Consider the following 18693-nt stretch of genomic DNA (forward strand, 5'->3'; position numbering starts at 1 on the left):
TTACTTACAGTTCGCGACAAGTTTGCAAGAAACTTAGACAATTACTTACAGTTCACGATAAGTTTGCAAGAAACTTAGAAATTAACTTACAGTTCGCAAGAAGTTTGCAAAAAAAAAAAAAAAAAAAAAAAAAAAAAAAAAAAAAATTGGCTATTTGCTTACAGTTTGCAAAAAACTTATAAAAATAGAAATTAACTTTTTTTTTTGAAATAATCAAGATTTAGGCATTTGAAAACTTCTTTTCCATTCTCGAAACCATCCTTACTCAAACTAACAAAATTGTACTAAAAAAAAAAAAACAAACAATTCATGTTCAGTTATGGATTTTGCCCACTTTTTGGCCAAATTTATTTATTTACATAACCCCACATAAAAAAATAGTTCCAAAGGTTTATATAAATGATTATTTATTCATAATAACATTTGTATTTGATATAATTTAAGTTCTTATGTATTATTATCAAATTAATACTTTGATTTACTGCTTATAATACCGAGTAACCAGGATGATGTTAAGATTTCATAGGGTTTTCATGATTTAGGCAGATTTGGAGCAATACTGAATTATGATGTAACCCACCAACTATCAATGAACATAAAAATCAACACTACAGGGGATGACATTCCTGAGAAGTACTTCTTAAAAACAAATAAACTCTTTAGCCCAGGGTGAGTTTGCAAACCAGTGTATACTGATGAGCATGTGAAGATCACTTAATTGACTCCCAGTAATTGCATGGGCAGTGGCATACAGAAAAATGAGCAAAATACTAAGGTGCACTGTCAAGTTATGATCAGGGTAAATTGGTTTGTCACATGGGTCATCACAGGTATCTCCATTGAAATCACCATCACAGTGCACTTCATTACTCAACTCTTCTTCGCTATAAGAGAAGTTAGGACCACAGTTTTCTTTGCCATTGTCATTTTCACAAACTTCTTTTAGTTGTGTTATTGTGTCAGATATGTCACATATAGCTGTTGCTTTAATATTCTGTACATCCAACTCTTTGGCATTCTCAGGATAAGGTCTTTATCTTTTGGGTCTCACTCTACCAAGTTGGTCAGCCATCTTGTCTAAAAAAAATAAGAAAAAAGAATTATGAAAAATATATGTCACAATAAGCCTAGATTGATCAAATTTATTATAACAGGTCTCATTGATTAAAAAAAGATGTACATTTTCAGTCCCCATTTACTATAGATTACTAAGTAGCATTGTATTCAAAGCAGAAAGATTCTCATTTCATTATATAGCACCTACATAAACAAACTGATTTCTATCTAAGCAAAGAACAGTGGTCCTTCAATTGAAATGCATACTAGTAAGGGTGGAACTTCAAATTCAGTGTCCTTGACACATCTGGTCTTTCAAATTTTCATGGATAATTACAGTGCAGCAGAATGGCTGTTTGGTTCTTTTATGGAAACTACACACCTGAGAGATAATTAACTGTGTAAGCAGACCAACATATTACACACTGATTCTTATCTGAGAGGTCTTTCAATTCAATTTGTTAAATCTCTAAGCCCTGTGGTTCATCAGAATGAAACAATGAAAGAATTAAATGCAAATTATTAAAACTTAAAAAAAAAAAAAAAAAAAAAAAAAAAAAAAAAAAAAAAAAAAAAAACAGCAAACCCATGCTTATTAAGTTAAGTTGCATATATTCCTTTTTTCAATTATTTGTCCTTCTTGAAAAGTAATCATTATACTTGGATCCTCGGTTTTCAGGATTTTTAGCTTACATAATTAGTGAAGTATGAATAAAGTTTTATTTACAGTTATTTGTGCATTGATTATCTAATTTTCCTCGACTTTAACACCCCCCCTCCCCAATCCGACATTCTTAATAGTAAAAATGTATTTCTGCTTAAGCATGCTGTGGAATGGACATTTAAGAATAAAACCCTAGATGTCACTCAAATCATGTAATTCACAGGCTCTTAAACTCTAATTAGTGCCTGAATACCTTTAAATTTCTTCTGCTAGTTTGTACATTGATAGTCTTCATATAGCAATACATGTATATATTCCTTTTGTCTGTGGTATTGGCTTGTTCGAATAGAATTGCACTGTAAAATTATCAAGTAAATGTTGATAGTCCTTAATGCTAGAAAATTATATTTCCCTTGGCACTTGTTATTATTTTCTGAATCTTTTCTTGTAGTTTTTTGTTCTTTTTTTTCACTTTTGACCTTCAAATTTTTGCAATGTATTAAACTTATTTTTTAAGAGACACCTGCCAGATTCCCCCACCATCCCCCCCATTCAAGTCTCTGACATGCTTATCTTGCAAGATGCTGAGAGAAAGGATGAAACCTGTTCACACCTGACTGTTAATAACTGATCTGTATCTAGGTAAAGATCATGGACCTTAAAATTCCTACTTGCTAATTAGAGAAGCATTTAACAACAAACAAGTATCTATCCCTTAAGGTACATACTGTCTTTCAACAAGCTTAGCTGAACAATTCCACTTCTAAGAGTATTTACAGGTCATCAAAGCTTAATGTGACTACAACTCAATTTTAAATTCTATATTATCTGACAGATATTTTAGGACTACCTAAGCTATTTAGCTTCACTGGATTATAATGGATTCAATTAAAAGCATTTCACTTCCTGACAAATAACCCAAATGACTGTAGAAGGGGTTCTAATAATGGAAAATTGCATTTTGTTATGCATATACCTAGAGACATCAAAATTTTATCAATTTTAGGATGCATAAATGGTAAATTTTTGCCACAAAAGCTCACCAATTGCTAGTAAAAATTTTAAATAGTACTAAGATAATTACCGCAAGACATCATTCAATACTGCCCGAAAAATGATATTTGAACAATATTTTCTGCTAGCTTGCTATGCCGATATAATCCAGGCAGATAAGTAAGATATGTACTTGTATGTTAAATTTTCAGCCAAAATTTAAAATAAGGAGCAGTTAAAAGCTCCTTTCTGCTGATCAAGTGATTTTTCCTTGTCATGTCTAATAAATTATTCTAGTTGTATAACAAACTAGTAGAAGTAGTTAATAAGCATTTACTGAGAATCCATGTTTCACCACACTCAGTTCAAAATGTACCTTTAACTATGGTAATATACACAGAAACCTACAGCTAATTTTATTAGATTTTGTTAAACTAGAATAAACTAAATAGGGAATGACAGTAGACAAGGGTAATATTTTATACACAGTTAAGTATCAAACTGTCATGTCTTAAGAAACACTAAAGGGAATCCTCCTTCCAAATTCTTAGTTGACACTCACTCTTATAAAGGTGACAATTTTCAATTGGACGACAACTATCTGAAATGCTCAGCCCACAAGATGTGCTGCTAGCAAGGAAGAGCCCTATTCACACCTGATTGTTAATTACTATAGCACTGATCTGTATCAAAGATTCGGGGACTATTGTAAAGTGAATAATAATTTGTTGTTTAGGACAAGCAAGTCCCCATCTCCTAAGACTCAAACTGTCTCTTAATAAGCTTTCCTAAACAATTCCACTTTGAAGAATACAGCACAGCAGAGCCTAATCTAACTGTAACTCAAAAATTTAATGTAACCTGACATATAAGTACATTTGGGCTATTTAACTTCACTGGATTGTTATAGACTTGATTTAAAATGTCATCATTATTTGACACAAAGCTAAAATGTAAGCAGAAAAGATGCTTTTAATGTAAAAATGCATTTTATATGGCATTTATCAGTTTTAAGACATTAAAATTATTTAACTTTTATCAATGTCAATTCATAAAAAATACACAAACCAAATGCTCCTTTTAATAAAACAATGTAAACATAATATAAATCTGATGGTAACTTAGGAATGGAAAGAAAAAAAAGTAATATTTACTAACACTCACTATTTAAACAATGTATCAAACTGTTTCGTGCTGTTTTTAATTTTTTTCTGAAGAGACACCTGAGAGACCTCCTACATTCAAGTCTCTGTTGACACCCACTCAAATATTGCGATGATAATTTTCAATCATCTGATAACTATCTTGCTAGATAAGCTGCTACGTACCTTTCACTGCATGGTTTGCTAGTATTGCTGGGATTCATCTTCCGCGAAATAAAGACACGCGCAGCCTTGACGACTTTTCAACAATTCCACCCCAGTAAACAATAGTTGGTCTGGATGCAGGAGCAGATCTGTAGTGGTGTTGGCAGAATCTACCTTTTCTAATAGTTAGATCAAATTTAAGATTCTTGGTCCACGGAGCTCTCATGAACAGCGATTATCAATTCAATTCAATTTATTCAATTCAATTCAATTTATTTCTGTACTGGTACATAGATTGTCATGACCTTGTACAATATGATATACAAATGATGATACAATACAGTTAGTGTATTACCATCTTTATATAATGAAGATAAGTACTAGTAAAATTACTCATAAAATATTCTATCTAAGCATTGAGATAAACCTTGGTGTGATTATAAATTTACCATAAACATACTATAAACATGTTACACAAAAAGAATATGTTTTTAAAGAACTTAAAACCACCGTTACATAGCTGTTTACATGGCTGTTTGATGACATTGATAATTACGATTAATGACAATTACATAAGACATATAAGTAAATAAGTTACACAGATATAAATATTGTGCCATGTTCAGTCCCACTGCCGAGTCACTTCTCACAACAGTGGGACCATACACTGACATTTTAAGGGATATGCTAAGAGTTACCAAGCAGAGCAACCACTATCTGACAACCGGAAATGGTCATGAAAACGACTAATCGTGATAGGTTGATGCGCCATCTGATGCATCACGGGAAATTTTGAAGAAGAAGACGGTTTGAGATTTACCGGCAGCTGATTTTAAGTTGGTGTAACCAGTTAGAAATTATTATGCGTTGATTGCAAAGCCAGGTGAGTGCAAAGGTTAATCAGAACGTTTGATTCAAGATAGGATTTTACTACACTCAGAGAATTCTCATCATGCCTGCGAGTAGAAAGTAGAAAGTAAACCGATTCTAAATACAGTTCTAGTATGGGGGCGCTAGTATGGTACTTGTTGGGAAGGCCATCTCGTTCTCTCTCTCTCTCTTTCTCTTCTTATTTTCCTCTCTCTCTCTCTCTCTCTCTCTCTCTCTCTCTCTCTCTTTCTCTCTCTCTTCTTTTCCCCCCTTTCTCTCTCTCTCTCTCTCTCTCTCTCTCTCTCTGTAACGGTTGAATAAGTGTGTAACTATATTCTTTTTAAATTATAGAGACGTGGATTACTATTGGTTTTGACAAGGATGGAGTTGTATCAGTGGAAGACGTTTCGAAGTTTGAGAGGGAGGAAGAGTAAGAAGGGGAAGTCCCTACTGTTGGAGAGACACTCATGGCTCCTTGGGATGGTTGCATGTATTTGGCAAAAGTGATTTACATTTAGTGGTAAGTGTATTCTCAATTAGTATAGTTTGCTTAGGTGAAATAAATTCAAAGGGCAGAAGGGTTCATACGGCACTTAAGGTACATATTTACAGAGCATCGCTGTAACATGGATTTCCAGTAACACATATAAACTACTTCTTCAAATTTCCTAATTACTCAAATAAATTTAACATGACAAGGGGTAAACTGAATAAGTCACCAGATTGGTCATTAAAGAGCTTTAGACTGCTCCTTTCTTTAAATTTTTGGCCAGAAATTTAGCCTTTTTTCATGACCTATTATTATTATTTTTTTTTTTATTTATTTATTATTATTGGGTCAAAACACGGTAACGGTGCCATGGGTGTCAAATTTTTTTTTGTTTCATTGAAATTTAAAATTTTTACATTTTTGTAGAAAACAAATCAAATTTTCAGATAATGTAAGTTTCATTGATATACTCCCAGTACTTTTTCTGTGAGCCACTGGGAAACATAAAGGAAAAAAAAAATTGTCTCTGACGGGACACATGGTCATATTGGCCTGAGTCAGATATTAGGTTGTTTTTTCAAGTTTTTATCACCCAAATATGTTAAACTAATCAGAAGTAATAGTTTAACATAGAAAACTGCCACCTATCACTTATTTTAAGTAAAAAATTATTTAGCACTAGGAGTGGTGTGTCCCGTCAGAGACATTTGACTTCGAAAAGTTTTCATATTTTCCACATCTGGTAGGTTGTATAAATGAAACTTAAAATCCTCTTTTAAATAATGATAAGTAATGATTATAGCTAAAAATTACAAAATTAAAACAATTTACAGTGAATTTATTGCCACATTTTATCATTGTCTCTGATGGGACATTTTCTGTCTCTGACGGGACATTTTTTGACAGATGTGAAACACGAGGTTTTACATCTTCAATTGAATCATTTTCAAGTGTTCTGGTGTGTTACATTTCTTATTTTTCTTTTGCAACCGATCATTACTGGGTAATTCATTAACCATTACTGATTATTAGCTAGGTTGACTGTCAGTGATTAGGTGTTGACATGTGCCGTCAGAGATCATGTCAGAGCACTAGAACTGTGAGCAGGTCATTCTGTTCACTGCATGTGCATGATTTAGAACAGAGTCTGAAGGAGACCTCCAGCTCCAACCATATTTTATGGTATCTGATGAACTGCATCATAACAAACAGCCTGCCTTCACTTGTAATAAGGCCATTCTTGAAGACCTCCAACACCAGCATTCATTCAGCAAAGTCCATTACTGGTCAGACGGAGCCCGAGCCCCCAGTCAATTCAAAAGTTGGTTTTTACTGTCTAAACATGGTACTATCATGAGGGAGATTTTAGTATGGAAGCTCTGGTACTTTTTATACCACTGCCCATGGCAAAGGACCAGTGGATGGGATCGAAGGGGAAATGAAACATCAGGTTTGGAGAGCAGTGCTCCAGAGAAAAATGGTTGTAGACACACCTTATCAATTCTATTTGGCTGGCAAAGAATTATGCCCCAATGTCAACATAATGCACCAGTCTGCAGCAGATATTGTAGCAGCTACCGCGCCCATCAGCAGTCGCTGGGAAAACTGTCCATCTGTTCCAGGAATTCAACACTTCCAACAGCTTCAGCCCCAGCCCCAGACCCGTGGACATGTTCTTGTGTCAACCAATTCTTTGTACCAGCAACCCTCTTAATATGCTAAACTTATTCATATGACTGTGGACTTAGATTTGCCTGCACATCCGCACTATGACAATGTCGGTCAAGGCACAGCTCAGTCTCACCAGGGAGATTTTGTCATTGCGGAGTTTGCTGCCAGGAAAGGAGTAAAACAATTCTTAGGTCAGGTCATCCATGACACTAAAGACGGCAAAGTGAAAGTCAGTTTCTTACGTACTGAAGGTTCTGGCAAAAGAAACTTTGTGTACCCTGCCACAGAAGACAAAGCATGGATTCCCATAAAAGATGCAAAGGAAGTCCTTCCAATGCCTAGCATAGACACTCGTGGACTTAACTTGTTTCCATCACCTGTTAAGGTGACTGGTTGAAAAAATCTCTAAAGTGCAGAAAAGATATGTGTTCTAAGACTAATTAAAAAACAGGAATTATTATGTGAACTATCATGGACAATGTTGATTGATATTGAGAAATTATACTGTGCCTTATCGCTGTGTCATGATAATTAATTAATGTTCTAAACATATTGCATCTGGTGATTTTTCTAATGTACAGAAATGCTATTTTGCAATAACCATCAAGTAAGATTCATTGGATACAAAAATGTGGCTTTTTAAACCTCTTTTCTAAGATTTTTCAATAGTGCCCAAAAGTGTCCCGTCAGAGACGTCCCGTCAGAGACAGTGACTTTTTACACTTAACAGCCTATGCTGCCAAGGAAAGTAAACAAAACTGGCCTGTTTGTGCATTAACTGCTTCCCAAGACTTGTACCTTGCAATATGAATCACAAAAGTCTTGATTAAATGAAATTTCAAAGAGAATTTTGCATTGGAGTTTTAGTAAAAAAATACAGGGGTCAAAAATGTCCCGTCAGAGACAGACCTTTAAGTGATTGTCATTCCCACATTAATTTCAATACAAATTAGCTGCTTGTTTTACATAATCCTTTATGGTCTAGCTAAATAAAAATGTATTTAAAAGTAACCATGTGGATCGTTTACCAACTGTAATTTTTAAAATTGTCTCTAAAATGTCCCGTCAGAGACATTTCAAATACCGTGTTTTGACCCTATTATTTATTTTTTGGCCCATTGATATACAGCATAGAGTGCTAGCAGAAAAATCTGTTCAAATATTTTTTCTTTTCTTTTTTTTTTTTTTTTTTTTTTTGGAGGGGAGTTAATTAAACTATGCCTTTTGGTAATCCTCTAAGTTATACTACTTGAAACTATATGCTGGCATTTTGTTGGCTTATGTGCATGGCCAAAATTTACTTCATATGCACCTTTAAACTTAGCCCCTTGAAATTACTTTTAATCTTGAAAAAAAAACTTGCACATTCAATCATATCTGCCACAGGAAAAAATTATAGTTTTAATAGTCTTGATGGTTTTAAAAGTCAGTTTTGGTCATTTCCACAGAAAGGAGAAATATCAAAGTGCAAATACATGTGTTTTAAAAGAATGCTTTGAAACCTATTCTCCTTTTATTTTAGATTACAGAAATGCATGTCAGAAGGAAAAGAAGGCATATGTGAAAGGTGAGTAAATGTATTTTCAGTGAGTGTCAAAGACTTCTGAACAAATCTAAGAATTTAAGTGTATCACCCTCATACTGACTTATCTCTTCTTTGTGAAACTAATATGTCTGATAATTCCATAATTATTGTTGTTTTTTTTTTTTTTAATAGTAACACAGAATCCAAAATGTTTCAGTGTTGCCTTGCTTCTGAATAACAGGAACCCCACTTTTTTTTAGTTCAAAACAACCATGCAACCTATGATGAACTGTTCATATATATAAATATATATTCTTAATGCATCACTTTTTTGGTAGAATAACATTTTATGTTTTAACTTTTTTAGATAAAAAGGACAACCAGAGCAATGGTAGTTGTGTAAGTATATTGTTAATTGACCTGCAATTGCTGTTGCATATCTTTTCCACTAAATGCTGAAAAAATTGTAATTTCCTCTTTCAAATAATAAGTACATTTTACACACATGAATTCAAATTTAATAAAGCTTTCCCTGTGTTATTCAAGGAAAAAAATCAGAGCCAGCTTGTAATGCAGCAGTTGAAGAAAGTGTTTCAGTGCCTCGTGCATCATTTGTCCCCCGTCTTACTCCCACCATCTCCAACCCTGTGCCCTCCATATCTCCCCACACCCATACCATATCCAACCCTGTGCCCTCCATAACTCCCCACACGCATACCATGTGCCCTCCATATCCATCCCCCCCCCCCCCATCTGTCTCATTTAGTTTTTTAAATGAAGTCATGCTTTCTTTATTTATTGTTTAAATTCTCTTTCTTTCAGTGTATGTTATTAACAACTTGAAAATGGATGGGCCAGCAATTAAGCACACTATGAGTGCAAAAATTCACTGCAAAGAGGGCCTTAAAAAAGGTAGGAAAAGTATTTTTAACTGTGATTAGGTTATACCATGCCTGCTAAATTTATTTTAGTTTTACTTAACAACATAAATCATATATATATATATATATATATATATATATATATATATATATAGGTGTTTTTATTAATGGAAACTACTAGAAGCTTACTTGACAAACTACCTGTGAGTGCAACAAATTTTACAAGAAATGTCAAGTTTTATTTTTCTTGTCTTTCAGATGTGATATGGTGCTTGTATCCCAGTCAAAATTTGGTCTGACTTCTCTAGCGAGTGAAACAACAGCGGTGATATGTTTTCCAGAGATCAACTACAACCTGCCTGATCTTTACGTTTATTTCTCTGGCTGACAGATTTGGAGTCTCCTAGGACAGCAGGGACTATCTAGCTATCAGTTCAACTGACCAAACTCACTCTGAGCTCTTATACTAAGTTCTACTCCTTATATACTTATACACACAAAATACATTACAGTGAATCATTAACAGGATTGAGATATTGAAGCCAGTCAACAGAATTAAGACATATTACTAAGAACTCTATAATTAAACTCGGACTTCTTTAAACTTGGATGTAAATAAAGTTGTTGAATCCTCTTAAAGATTAAAGCATCCTTTATAGCTTGGTTACTGTTCTTTCCAATGAATAAAATGCATAAGCAGATTCACGTTGTATCATTATATCAGAGACATCTGAACAATCTTTACCAAATGTTGATTTAATTTGATTTAAATGTGCAAGTTTCTAAAATAAAATATTGAAAAATGTTTATGGTGTTTCTTACTGATATTCTGTGTGTGCTATTTTTTCATTCATTTGATAATTTTCTGTATGTGTTCTGCCAGCTGCACTATATGGCTAAAATACAGTAATAAAATTTTGCTACTCCATGATTTCAAATATGGCATACATGATTGAGATTTAATTTAAAAAGAAAACTGGCATAAATAAAAGCATAATCACTGGGTTAAATATTAGTTGTCAGTCTACTGCAATAGTGGTACTGCAGAAGAATGTTTTTTCGATTTGTTTGTTTTTTTTTTTTTTTTTTTGGGGGGGGGGAGGGTTCCGGAAAAATTCGCGAGAACAGTTCTGGAGATTTTGCAGCAAATTTGCAAGAAGGATTTCTTATGAGTTTGCAGAGCATTCGCAAGAACAGTTCTGAAGGGTTTGCAGCAAATTTGCAAGAACTTCTAGTGAATTTGCAGAAAATTCGCAAGAACAGTTCTGGAGAGTTTGCAGCAAATTCGCAAGAACTGTAGTGGAGAGTTTGCAGCAAATTCGCATGAATGGTTCTTGAGAGTTTGCAGCAAATTTGCAAGAAACCTGTGACAGATTCCCTTTTGTCATGCTGATTAAGTTTGTGGGGAGTTTGCAGCAAATTTGCAAGAGACTTAATTTACATGGTAAATTTCCTCTTGCAAATTTGTTGCAAATTTGCAGCAACTGTTTGCAAGAAGCCTTAAATTTTGCTAAGGGCAGGTGGCTTCATGTTCAGTTCGTCGTATTCCTTGTCCGTAAGTTTGCATACAAACTTTTGTCTCTCTCTGTGGAAGAAGGGCGAATTAAAACACCGCCACATCAGCTTAAGCTCTTTATCCCGGTGACTAGAAATTACTTGGAACCAATCTTTGTTACGTGTGTGTTTTTTGGTCGTGATGATATCTTCCGTAGTTCTGTCCGTGGTCAAATCGTCAATGAAGTTCGGTAGTTTTTCATAAAAGTCCATCTTGTTCCTGTAAAATGAAAATTAAAAGCAATTTGCGTCAATTCACACACGGAATCACGGCACATATACCTGCAAACAGTATAGTTCTTAATATTCCGGTACAATGTATATTCTGGTACATGTACACTTCAATTTACCAAAATGTCCACATACTTCGATTGAATTTCCTCGCACCATGGAACATATTGTACATTACTGATATTAAAGTGCCGAATAACACTCTTTATCGCACTGCATTTCTAAATGAACACATTCAGGAGAGGACAGCCAACTACGGCGGCATCGGTACGCACATAAACTGGTGGATCTGGAATTTTGTTTAAAGGGGTGGGGGTCCGAATAAAATATTTGACATCCCTGGGCTTATATATGAAAGCATGGCACACGAATGGATTTTTTTTTTCTCTCGTTTAGGTCTTTATATCATTTTTGGTCGAAAGAAGAAGAGCGTTCCACAGCAGAACAGAGCTGACCTCTGGCTCTACAATAGGATTCCATGCGTTCTGTTGCCACCAATCACGTACTCGTAACTTATCTTACTTTCCAATCACGTGGTCCACAATGCCCAACTCTTGCGCATGCTCAGCAAGGATAGGCTCTGGGTTAGAATACATTATTTCATCTGCCTTTTCTTTACCAACTCTCTTCGGGAAGAAGTATGTCCAGTATTCCGAGCCATACAAGTTCATGTTTTGATAAGAAGGAGTCAGCAGTACACCCTGAAGATAAAAAATAAACGAATTCATTGGCAGAAAGTTGCAAGACATGCCAGCCACCTGGTGACCGTCAGCCAAAGCATCAACACCTACCGTTCAGGTCGCCATCGATATATACTGAAAGAGCAGATATACGCCGCATTCCATAGTTTATAATATTGGCATTACCATATATAATCGTTAGTTCATTGTCAGAAAAAGTCGTTTAAGCACAACAATTCTAACTAAGTGAAAATGAAAAGTAAAAACTGATCCCAGTACCACGATAAACAAAAGCTAAAACATGTAATAATAAATAAATAAATAAATAAATAATCAATAAGGAAAATACATTAGCAAGAAAACAATGACAAAAGACATAAAATCAATAAGCAGAGGAACAGTTCAATGATAACAGAACGAAATGTTGCAATGCTAAAGCCACCTTTTAAAACAATAATATTACTGAGTATTATACATACTGGATGTGATACGACAATGTCGGCCGCTGCCGCAAGCATCGCTCCCCCGGCCCCAGCGTTCCCCTGAAGAGCAGCAACCACCAACTTATCAGTCATCTTGCTCATTTCCAGTATGACGTCGTCGATTTTATTTATATTATGCCAAGCTTCCAATACTGGGTCGCTGCTGGCTTCAATCCGACAGAGATGGATTCCTGATTTTACAAAAATTCAATATTGTAAACTCCAAAAAACATGTTTCATTTCTATTTTTTCTTGTCGGTTTTCAGTTCATTTCTGATCTGGTTTATTTAGATCAGTTTTAAGCTTGTTTGAGGATTTAAGCCCAAGCACTTCCTTTAAAAATATCCTCACACTATTGCAATTCATTATTCCTATAATACTTTAATAGCTTTAATAGTTTAAGTGAAAATTGCCGTTGTTTTTTATAATCAAATATAACGAATGTACCGAGTACTTATACAGGAAATACAGTAAAAAAATTCTCAGGCAGAATTGTTTGAACATCTGTATATCGAGATCCCACCTGTCGAAAAGAAACGCTCTCCGCCCATCAACACAACAACGCGGACGTGGCTCATCTTGGCAACTTGACTAAGGACCTCTTTCAAATGATCCGCTTGGTTGCAGTCCATGGCACCATTGTAAAAATCAAAGTGAACGTAGCACACTTGTCCGGAATGTCTCAACCAAACTTGGCTATATGAAGACAAACTGCCTAAATCTGCAATCTCTGAGGCCAGCGTTGGTGAAATTGCAGACACTGCTGGCAGTTTGATGGACAACTTCTTTTTGTTCTTGAAAGCAAGTAGAAATCTATGCAAAAGCTTTCAGTTTATTAGAAAAATGCTTATTAAACGGACCCCTCCAATTTTCAAAGCAGGAAGACTAATACATTACATGCGATTCTCATCTAAAAGAGTGATAATAAAAAACATTCTGAGATCCACCAAGGGATTCCTATTGTAGAACGAACTGCAAATTGACACCGGCCGACATTACATTTTCCCACTTGAATTTCTTTAATACACGCTTTGAAATATCCTGGATAAGGCAGTGAAAGATGAAGTTGTCATTACTGCATTCCTCCTGATGCGACAGATGAGACAAAAAAGTCTTGAAAATAATAAAAACACTCTCACCTTCAGGCAAGTTATCCATACTCCCCCATTGTCTCCGCTTTTAACCAAAAGTGCCCCCTGCTTCTTTCCAATTACGGAACCAGGTTTGTAGGCACTCAACATTTGTCCCAAAACTCCACTACGGTCTTGCTCTATGAGGGCACCGTATACCCTATACGTTTCGGTTAGCTGTATGTTGTTGTCCAGAAATGTGATATTAGCAAGGGCGCCTGGCTGTGTATCGGAACTTCGAATGATTCGGCATATATCTTCAGCTGAAGCAGACCAGTCGATCTCCCTGTCGGACTTTTTCATTGAGGGCAACAGGCAGCCTTTTATTTCTGATCGATTGTAATCAAGTGGCGTTGGCGTCACTCCAAGTTGATACCTGTGAATAAGATTAAATGGTATATATTAATGAATTAACGCAACGCACTTTAAAACAGTCTACAGAGATTAAAAAGGAGCTACCTGGTTCCTATGGAGAAGACAACAATTATTATTATTATTATTATCATTATTATTTATTAATTAAATGATTAACCTACAATTATTCATTCAAACAAAGTGCAGTCTAATTGAAGTGAAATACCTCGTAAGCCCGTCAACGACCAGCTCGGCCGCCAAGTCACTGATTTCCCCACCGTACACTCCTGTTTTCGTGGCGTTTGCTTTTAATGGAAATGTCCCCGTGCTCCAGATGTCGCCTCCGTCCATAACCGGGCTAGCTTGCAGCAGCGTCGCACCCCATTCCCTCTTTGCTTGCCGTATCGCCCAATCGATGGAATTAGGTCCCCGGTCACCTGCAATACCAGGATGAAAAACCAAACATGGCCGCTCGGTCGTCTTCCAAATTGTTTCTGGGATGTATTTTGTAAGGTACGGGCAGATGATGACGTCGGGTTGGTAAAGTGTTACCGCATTTTCCATGGCACTTCCACTATCACATGGTACGGCATGAGTAATCACCTGGGTGATAAATATGAATAAATTAATACGCTTTTAGTACCACATGCACAATGTAGGGAAGACCGGGGCTAGTTGGACCCCGGGTTAAGTTGGCCCCCCATCAATTTATGACAAAGTAACTGTGGGGTAAAAGAATTGATCACATCATTGTTGTCCATGTTTTTAGGCTATTAGGGCCTATATGGGGCGAGTAAATCCCGAAATATGGAATCGAGACGATTGCGCTCGGTCGTAATGCTCGATGCTTTCGAGTTACGAGGTCCAGGACAGCCAACTACCGTTGCATCGGTATGTGCAGACTGGTGGATCCAAAATAGGGGGTAGAGCAAGAATATACAGAAAGCTTTTACCTCCTTGGGCATATATATATATATATATATATATATATATATATATATATATATATATATATATATATATATATATATATATATATATAAGCAGAGCACACGACTGGAACATATTTGATTTTCTCTCGTTAAGTTGTTTATATTATTATTTTTTTCATGTGTGGGAAGAGCTAGATTACCACAGCAGGAAAAAAAAGGATCTCTGGCTCTACAATTAATGGATTACATCGTAGCCTCTAATCACATGTAAGATAACTTTCAAATCACATAAATGTACGTCGATTCATATGCCCCGACGACATAATAACCTTGATTATATCAACAGTGGGCTGTGGAAACATGGACAACAACACGGTGCCCTACTGAACTAGTTAAAGACCTCAACTAGCTACCTGTAGGTCAGGCGTATCAGCGACCGTTGCAGTGACTAGACACTGACATGAGGGTCTTTTGTGAGGCGTGTAACTATTTTACAGACGATAATTTGGAAAATATGGAGATCCTAAATGTCGCTTTTAATTGTTGTCATATGACTTAGAATGGGCAATGTATTTTTGTTTGAATTGCGAACTCAATTAATGAACTGCATGATGTCAGAATGCCATCAAAGATATTATGAACAGTTTTTAAAACACGATTTTAATTCTCACTTTCATTGACCAGTCAGTAAAATAGGAAAAAAACTGATGAAAATGATTTGGAAAAAAATATTCCATATTAAATGTTAAGTCTGCATGTTCAGACTGGTGAATTCAGAATTTGGTCAAGAGGAAAGGGCTAGAATAAAAGATTTTACCTCTGTCGGCAAATATATCAAATATATGAAAGCAGGGCACACTACTTGTATTAGAACATGTTTAATTTTGTCTCGTTCAGTTGTTTATATTACTATTTTTTAGGAGGGACAATATAAGAGAAAGGATCACTAGCTCTACAATGGATGCACATTGTTGCCCCCTATCACATGTAACTTGGCTTACTTTCCAATCACGTACATGTACGTCGATTTACATGCCCCAGTACAAAATCACGGGTTAGAATACTATCAACAGTGGGCTGTGGCAAACATGGACAACAACACAGTGACCTACTGAACTATAAAGACCTCAATGGAAGCTGTGCCATTAAAATGTGTAAACAGGCCCACATTAACTGATAGAACACAAAAGAGGCATTATACCTATACCTATGAATGCTATATATAATTGAAAACTATGATATAATGTTAATTGTGACACTACCGACTTTTCACCTATATATGTGGACTATTTGGGTAAAAAAGAAGCCTCAATCAATACAATCACGTTGGTTGTATCGATATCGATACTTGCAGAATGTCACTTACCTTCATTCTTTGTAAGGTCATTTTAACTCTATTGGTCAAGCTGTTAACAGCATTCGAGACGAGTAAAATACGGAGTCCTTCCAGTAAAGACGGGTTTCTTGCTACCTGACCTGGCATAGGCAAATACGGCGGCATAGTTGAATGTCTTTTTCTTTCTGTCTAGCTATCCACGAACAACTAATAAGGCAAAACAAAATAACGATATGAAACAATATTAAATAATATATTTTCAAATCGTAGGTATTTAGCACGCGATAGTAAATTACCCGCTAGCTGCTCGAGGAGGGGTGTCAGACAATTAAGCTGATTCCACTGATTGCACTTAAGCGAGAACCCCCCGCAGAGTTGGACCGACCCAGCAAGTACGGCGTGTGAACCTGATCGCGGTCTTAAACCAAAGACTTGCATAACACCTGTGTGCGACCTTGCGTGAAGTCTGGGACACGACTCTTCTTGACCGGACTTAAGGCACGACCGCACGCTGATATTGGGCAGTCAGTTGTTAGCATTAAGAAATTATCTACTTATTTTCTATTCTGTGACAGCAATTCAGTGTATGAAATCAATGTACATCTTGGTTTGCCTGTATCATGAGATTTCTTCATTCAACTCTCGATACAATATCATCAATATCACGACTACGGACTAAGACTATGTCAAAATTTGGAAAAAAAATACCACGTGCGCAAGGTTTCGAGTGAGGTGCACGGCGACGCAAAACATTCTAGCCTTTTTTGCCCAGGTTGAATAAAAGGACGTAAAATCATTTTTACAAGTTTGGAGATCACAATATATTCATCCCATTTTAAACCGCAAACAATAGGAGTGACAAAGACGTGTGCTAAATATGACGGACTTATTAGAAACTATTATAAACCAAATGCCGATTCGCGTCCCACGAAATTTACATACGTACCCTGAATAACCTAGTTGATGTAGTTGCACTGCCGCTTGTCTTCTCCTTTTTTAATACTTAAATAATATTTTACTGCTTATCGGAATAATTAATTAATTAATTAATTAAGCACCGAGTTCGGTATATGTGTATATGTGTCGATCACACAAATGTGAGTATAGCTGGGCTCTTCTATAGCGCCGGTTTGTACTTGACATTATGCAAATGAAAAAAATTATATAACAGATTCTATATCTAGCCTTCATCGGTCCACCAGCAAAATGGTGTCAACCACATTCAGTGTGAGTGTACTGGCCAGGCAAACTACCATTACGTAAGAAAAATTGAATAACAAGAAGTTTGCATGTCGCATTATTTATATAGACAGCCTAAAGAGAAATTTAAGACCCCGTTTCCATAGATTTTAGATCGATCTATCCCTGTGGGGAGTCTCACTTAAGCGTCTGTCCCGCCTACTGAGCTGTAAGGGGGTAATTAACTATGGTGCGCGCTCGGCTGACTGCAATTTAGCGTGAACCCCCAGGGAGTTAGGTCGATCTAAATCTTAATCTCTGGATCGATCTAAATCTGTGGGAATGCACCCTAAGTGGCACAGTTTACAGTTTGGTCTCATTGAGGCTTGTAGGTGAGGAGCTTGGTCCGTGTATTGGGGGGTGGGGGTGGGAGAGGTGGGGAGGGGGTGGAGGGGCAGAGTGGTTGCCATTTCGCCAGAATATGAAAAACGACCGATTTGTCCTTTTCTGGCGAAATAGAAATCGCTTTGTCTGCCCACCCCCCACCCCCAACCATAATACACTGACCGAGCCTGACCCTGTAGTCACCACGCTAGCCTGCCCCCATACCTACAGTTGTATGTATTTGGTGCAAGCTGACAGAGAACTTGGTATAAAAACAGAATCAATTTAGCCGTTCGATTTGAAAATGCTTTATTTTGTGTTATTTCATTACCGTATTTTGTCTTAGGTTATCCGCCTCTAACCGTCTTGAACATTGTAGTTCGGAAATGCATATGTGGTGAATTTTAAACAGGGGAATGTGTTTTGTGTTTTTGCCCCATAACAACCTGTACACGCGAAGGGCACTTTGTGTAAGATTTAAACTTGGTAGAACTTTTTGGAACAGCAAGTCCTCGTGTGATGCTTGCCACGTGGTAAAGTGGAATGTTGTGAACGGAGTACAGGTATTTTCCTAATGATATACATGTATAATACCCCCTTTACACTGGACGGCGTCCTTTCTGCGTCCTTTCTGCGACCATAAATTTGGCATCTCTGTGGTCTTAATAAGGAGGCACGAGCATTGATTTTGTATCAGAATGAATGCTCAATGATCGGCAAGTTGTCGGGATGTAAAGTATTATAATTTCTTTAACTCTCAAATGGGGCCGTACTGCTGGACGCAGAAAGGACGCCGTCCAGTGTAAAGGGGGCTTACTGCTGTACTTGTCCATCATGCCCCATCATATCCAGTACAGCAGGGGAGGATTCAGAGATAATTTCTGACAGTCTTCCAGATCCATCCATTTTTGACCGTCTTCCGACAGAGAAAAATTAGATACCCGTCAATTTTAACTTGAAAATCTGACCGTCTT

At 36.4% G+C, this 18693-nt stretch overlaps 1 protein-coding gene and 2 long non-coding RNA genes across 3 annotated transcripts; 1 reads left to right on the top strand and 2 right to left on the bottom strand.

Annotated features, from left to right (window-relative positions):
• Positions 1-312: 312 nt before the first annotated feature.
• Positions 313-4748, bottom strand: LOC147761667 (uncharacterized). Its single transcript, XR_015334520.1, has 2 exons — positions 4042-4748; positions 313-1077 (listed from the first exon to the last, which is right to left on the bottom strand). It is a non-coding gene; the product is annotated as an uncharacterized LOC147761667 (long non-coding RNA).
• A 12-nt stretch (positions 4749-4760) lies between these two features.
• Positions 4761-10262, top strand: LOC147761668 (uncharacterized). The gene is made up of 6 exons (XR_015334519.1): positions 4761-4903; positions 5242-5410; positions 8574-8618; positions 8944-8975; positions 9399-9488; positions 9716-10262. It is a non-coding gene; the product is annotated as an uncharacterized LOC147761668 (long non-coding RNA).
• On the bottom strand, positions 9787-16492 carry LOC106164275 (uncharacterized). Its single transcript, XM_024077289.2, has 7 exons — positions 16187-16492; positions 14115-14491; positions 13544-13910; positions 12928-13198; positions 12402-12595; positions 11765-11943; positions 9787-11231 (listed from the first exon to the last, which is right to left on the bottom strand). The coding sequence occupies exons 1-7, from the start codon at positions 16319-16321 to the stop codon at positions 10958-10960; spliced, it is 1797 nt and encodes a 598-aa protein (XP_023933057.2). The 5' UTR covers positions 16322-16492; the 3' UTR covers positions 9787-10957.
• Between the last annotated feature and the right edge of the window lie 2201 nt (positions 16493-18693).

This window comes from Lingula anatina, chromosome 5 (genome assembly GCF_051362555.1).
Source record: "Lingula anatina isolate TDL-2025a chromosome 5, LinAna3.0, whole genome shotgun sequence".
Lineage (NCBI taxonomy): Eukaryota > Metazoa > Brachiopoda > Lingulata > Lingulida > Lingulidae > Lingula > Lingula anatina.

What these genes read in the sequence shown, in the direction of transcription:
- LOC106164275 (XM_024077289.2), bottom strand. Translation starts at nt 16,321, where the DNA reads ATGCCGCCGTATTTGCCTATGCCAGGTCAGGTAGCAAGAAACCCGTCT. An exon ending in AGAGCGTTTCTTTTCGACAG is followed by an intron (nt 12,596 to 12,927) that starts GTGGGATCTCGA and finishes TTGTAAAATCAG; the next exon opens with GAATCCATCTCTGTCGGATT. An exon ending in GTGGACCACGTGATTGGAAA is followed by an intron (nt 11,232 to 11,764) that starts GTAAGATAAGTT and finishes TTCATTTTACAG; the next exon opens with GAACAAGATGGACTTTTATG.